The sequence below is a fragment of the Aplysia californica genome, unplaced genomic scaffold, assembly GCF_000002075.1.
Source record: "Aplysia californica isolate F4 #8 unplaced genomic scaffold, AplCal3.0 scaffold00074, whole genome shotgun sequence".
In the NCBI taxonomy this organism is placed as follows: Eukaryota; Metazoa; Mollusca; class Gastropoda; order Aplysiida; family Aplysiidae; genus Aplysia; species Aplysia californica.
The window spans coordinates 879348-884828 of record NW_004797344.1 but is presented as its reverse complement, the minus strand read 5'-3'; the positions used below and the strand labels follow the sequence as shown (position 1 = coordinate 884828).

General features: G+C 42.1%; 1 protein-coding gene across 1 annotated transcript in view; it reads left to right on the top strand.

The window, feature by feature from the left end:
• LOC101857936 overlaps positions 1-5481 on the top strand; it is a gene marked incomplete in the record, with an annotated part of 95305 nt that overhangs the window by 75198 nt on the left and 14626 nt on the right. Inside the window, 2 exon segments of the mRNA XM_013080089.2 lie at positions 2995-3122; positions 5279-5403. Coding sequence (XP_012935543.1) covers positions 2995-3122; positions 5279-5403 — 253 coding nt within the window.

Here is a 5481-nt window from a genome sequence, read left to right as displayed (position 1 = left end):
ATGGTGAATACACGATAGAGAGAGAGAGAGAGAGAGAGAGAGAGAGAGAGAGAGAGAGAGAGAGAGAGAGAGCAAAACAGTAAAAACGATGTATTGAAAGTAATGGGAGAGGATATACTTCTTACCGCTATTATAATACTTATACATTAACGACGCTTCAGCGTTATTCAGCTTTCCGCAAACGTCATGGCCCACACAAACCATGCACTGTCTATGGAGGACAAGGACGCTGGTAGCCACAGCTCTCTATCGGACTCACCAGCCTCTCATGACCACCAGGACAATTTTGCGAACCACAAAAGACCGCCCCGGTATTATTTTCCATGCTGCCAAAGCGTCCAGTCTTGTGTCTGTCACCTTGGCAACACAAGTGGGGGCGTTCATAACGGAAGTGCTGTGAAATTTGATGCGCACGATTCTGATGGCAAACACTCTCGCTCTCACCACCACCCTCATTTAGTGAGTGATGGTTCTCTGCTCCAAGTGAGTACACGTCCCGCGTCCTAGAATCAAGAGAAATTATTTTTTTCCTCTTGCTTTTCCTTTATGTTCGTCCCCCAATGGTAGGGGATGAGAATTTGAAATTGTTTGGCGTGCGAACAAGGTATGTGGGAAAAAGGGGGTGGGGGTGAGGGTGGATATTGTTGACCTCTAGGCCACGAGAGCTTCCACTCTGGAGTTAGGAAATCAGAAGTCTGTTGAACTTGTTGAACTTCAGTGTCCTTGTCATGAACCACCAAACTGAGATACCAGATAGCACCTCTCATCTTTCCATACTTCTACCTTAACTCAGGCGGATTGTTGGAGGGCGCATGTGGTAGATCCTACTTCTTTACTGTCCTTTTGTTGCTCCTGTCTGTCTGTCTGTCCGTCTGTCTGTCTGTCTGTCAGTCCCACTTTTCCTGTTACTAAATGACCATTGTTATGTCGATTTGTTCTTTACTCAAACAAACAAAAACAAACCTAACCCGTTGCTTTGATTGTCTATCTTATGCACAGTAGAATTGTAAATTGCCGATTTATCACTGTGATGCTCATACTGTGTGGAAACAACATAGGGGGAACTGCTTTTTCTTTCCTCATCCTTACTATCGTCATTTTTCCTCTACTTTTTTCATGTATGTTTGTCACTCTCTTGTGAACTGCTATTTCGTGGGTACCTTGATCATCGAAGCACACTTTGTGCTGTTGAGACGAGAGAGGTGAGCAGAGTAAGCCTGATTCCCCGTTTGTACTTCTCTGTTGACACCCATCCCTTGACGCTCATTTGACCTTGTGCAGTTCCGAGCGCCGTAAAACCTTACTTTAAAAAAACAAAAAAACATAGTAACCACACACGCTCTCTCTCTCTCTCTCTCTCTCTCTCTCTCTCTCTCTCTCTCTCTCTCTCTCTCTCTCTCTCTCTCACACACACACACACACACACACACACACACACACACACACACACACACACACACACTCACTCACTCACTTCTAATCTCCACACTTATAGTATTTTTACTATTTGTGTTGCAAGTGTGGTAAGCCGCTTACTAAAACTAAAGCTTGCTGAAGCAAAAAAGCAATACTATTGCTAATGAGCGTTATGTTTTTGCTGTTTATTCTCATTGGTAAAGGTGTGGTGTTTTATTTTACTTGTTTTAGCTGCTTTTGTCTGAAAGTGAACGTTCAACTCGTTTATAACCATTATATTCAGGTCTGTGAGTATCTTTATTCACGTTCTCTTTTTTTTTCATTTGTTTTTCTCTAGCAGTTGCTGATCCTGTTGCTATCGATTTTGTCTCTATTCAGGCTCGTTTTTAAAAATCATGATGCTAAATGATCGGTATTGCGTCGATACGCTTCTGTTTATTCTAACTAAAAGATAAAATTATCTTGGCGTGCAGTTTAGATTTCAAGCTGCCGAACGTTTCCAGATGGTCTCTTTGAATTCGTACTTCATTTATCTTACAGTACCTAGGAAGGAAAAAGAGGAGGAGGAGGAGAACAAGGAAGGGAAAGAGGATGCTGATGAATAAACTCACGTTACATTAGTACAACGTGTATAATGTCATGTTTTTTTGTTTTGTTTTAATCAACAAATAAGACACTCGAACATCATTGTACACAAAATATGAAGGTGCAGGTACTCTGGTGTGGTTTACTCCTTCCTTTCTATAAAAAAACTCCTATAATCCTTATTTCTCCCCTTCTTTTCTTTTTTTATTGCTCGCTGGTAGCACTTCTAATCTTTGGCAGTTATATTTTGATTTTACCAAGTTGCAAGTGTCGTAAAACATGTATTAAAATCAAACTACCTTCTTTCCTCTCTCCTTCCGGGGGCTCTCGTGGCCTAGAGGTTAAGGTGTTGGCCTCTCATTCAAAGGTCCCGGGTTCGATTCCGGGTAGCGACCAAAAAATGTTCTTCTCTAAAATTGTCTCCTTTCACATCCTTTCCTGATCTCTAACAATGTTCTGTTGTCTGCTTTCATTTCCACTTTCTGCCCCCACCCCCTCACCTCCTTTGCCCCCTCCTCTGGGCTCCTGACTCTTTCTGCAGCCTTTCTACTGCTACTCCATGGCTCCTTCTAACTGCTGTCTTTCTGCCACACCCCTGATCTCTGGAAGGAAAAATCTACACCTAGCCTTCTCGGACAAGGGCGAAAAATCTCGGAGGGCCCGTTTACAAGTTGCGCACGTTAAAGATCCCTTGGTGGTCTAAAATCGATAAGAGTAGGCTTCGGCCGCCACCCGGGCAAAATTCAAAATTTCCTACCAACGAAAAAGTATTAGGTGTGTCCCGCGCGCTCATATGACCTTATGCAGTTGCGAGCGCCGTAAAACCCTATACTAAACAAACAAACAATCTCTCCTTCCTTTTCCCTTCTCCTCAACTTTTAAGTCTTGGTGATGTGCTCTGTATTTGAATAAAAAGCCTTTTTTGTGTGTAGTAGTTGAGAGCCATACAAGACAGACATACTCACGTTATTTTGTATGTTCCTCTTCTTCCAGGTTCTCGCCGCTCAGACACTAAAGATCGCAAGCATAAACGGACTGGGGGAGTTAGACAAGCTCGAAAATGAACTGGAGGATGAGATCCGGTATGAGAACCGGTCCCCTTCCAAGACAGCCGTTGGCAGGTGAGCATTTGAAAGCAAAGTGTATTGGATTTTTCTCAGTTTTGCTTTTGGGTTTTCTTTTTGTATATTTGTTTGTTTGTTTTACGATTATTTCTTTATGTCTGGAAGCCATGTGTTGTTGTTGTTGTTGTTGTTGTTGTTGTTTTTGATTCAAGTTATGATGTTAAATTATTCATTTTGTCCCAGATACAGGTTTATTTACAATCGTTTGTTCTGGTCTTGTCATATTTTTGTTTAAAATTCAAGTTGCGATTTTGAATATATATTTTCATATATATAGATACTAGTTTGTTTATAGTATTGTTTACTAACCATTGTGTGTTTTTATTAAATTGTTTTTCGTCTTGAGTTTTAAGCAGTTGATCTAGTACCAATCTTGTTTTTTTAATTGCTATATTTTCTTCCTTCGAAAACCATATATTAATTTTACCCCAATACACTTCACTTTGTCAATGGTAGTTTCTTGAAATTGGTGTGGCCTAGGTCAAGTAGTCACTTTATAATGGCTTTAACTGAAACGGCTTGATTAGCAATAGCACTTGAATCTGAAAATCTTTATTCTTTGGAAAAAAGAAATTTCAACTCGGCATGAAGGAGTGTTGTTAAATATATTTAATTTATGAGGGGTATTCGTGTCCATATTTCTCTCCAGCCATTTTTATTTCTAAAAACAGCACCTGAACATGGATGGCTGGTGCCTCTATAAATAAATTATTGATGGTCAAGGTGTAGCAATTAGACGCTTCGCCGTCGTTGACAAAGGATATGAGTTCGATTCCCGTGTGGGGAGAATTGTATCGAGTATCTCCGTCATTCTGCCTGGACGCTCTATACCTCTAGGATCAGGTTGGCCCTGACAGGAATGTTTAAACCTTCTAAATTATCTAAATTGCATCGATGGAGGCGTAAACTGTTTACATTTACACTTGTTCTTTACGTCTTGTCGATAGTTTTGTGGTCTGAGCGCAATGTCCTAGTTTTAATGACGGATTGTAGAATATGGACTATATCTAGCCTAAAAGCAGCGTTTGATTCTTTTATAACGTATTAGGGAAATGAAGCGAGAACTTAGGAAGACGTCAATCGTAGTCACATTTTAAGTCTTTCATTCTCCGTCCATGCCAAACTGCCAGGGTGGCGTCGGTGGCCAAGTGGTTAGGCTACCGGACCCGTAATCGTGAGATTGGGTGTTCGAGGGTTCGACGTTGCGTCCCTGGGAAAGACATTTTACACGAATTTCCCGTTTGGCTAAGTCATTTCGGACATGGGCATTAAACTTGGAGGTCAAGTGTCTTAAGTAACCTAATGGGGGCTCTCGTGGCCTAGAGGTTAAGGTGTTGGCCTCTCATTCAAAGGTCCCGGGTTCGAATCTGGGTAGCGACCGAAAAATTTTCTTCTCTAAATGTGTCTCCTTTCACCTTATTTTCTGCTTTCTAGCAATGTTATGTCGTCTGCTTTCGTCTCCACTTTCTGCCCCCACCCCCTCACCTCCTTTGCCCCTTCCTCTGGGCTCCTGATTCTTTCTGCAGCCTTTCTACTGCTGCTCCTTCGCTTCTTCTTACTGCTGTCTTTCAGCCACACCCCTGATCTTCTGGTAGGAAAGATCTACTCCTAGCCTTCTCGGACAAGGGCGAAAAATCTCGAAGGGCCCGTGTGCAAGTTTCGCACGTTAAAGATCCCTTGGTGGTCTAAAATCGATAAGAGTAGGCTTCGGCCGCCACCCGGGCAAAATTAAAAATTTCCTACCAACTGAAAATATTAGGTGTGTCCCGCGCGCTCATATGAGCGTATGCAGTTGCGATCGCCGTAAAACACTTTACAAAAACAAACAAAACAAACAAGTAACCTAATAGTAACAGTGTTCATAGGGCTGTTAAACCTATACGTAAGCGGTTGGCGGGTGCCCTGGTGTGTTTTGCTCCTTCTTTCCTATCAAACGTCTATCGTCCTTATCTTCCCTCCTCCTTTTTTTTGTTTGTTTGTTACTCTCTTGTAACTCACCTGACTTCGGCACTTATATGACCGTATTGTGTTGCAAGCGCCGTTAAACTCTTATTGAAACTAAACTAAACCTACGCCATTTCACCATTTTAAACTGCCAGGTTAGTGACTACACGTAGAGTGCTAAATACTAACCTTCTTTATTTCTGCTGCAGACTTCGTCGCCAAGGGCAGCATCAACTTCACAGCAAAGTCGTCCTCCTCATCGTCGTTGTGCTCAACGTCATCGACTGCCTGCTCGTCATGGCAGAGCTCACACTGGACTTCCATCACGTCTCCCGTGAGTAGAGTTTTAGAAGCTGTTTCTTTCTTCTTGTTCTTGTTTCTGTTCTTTTTCGTGTGCTTTTCGTGTTCTTGT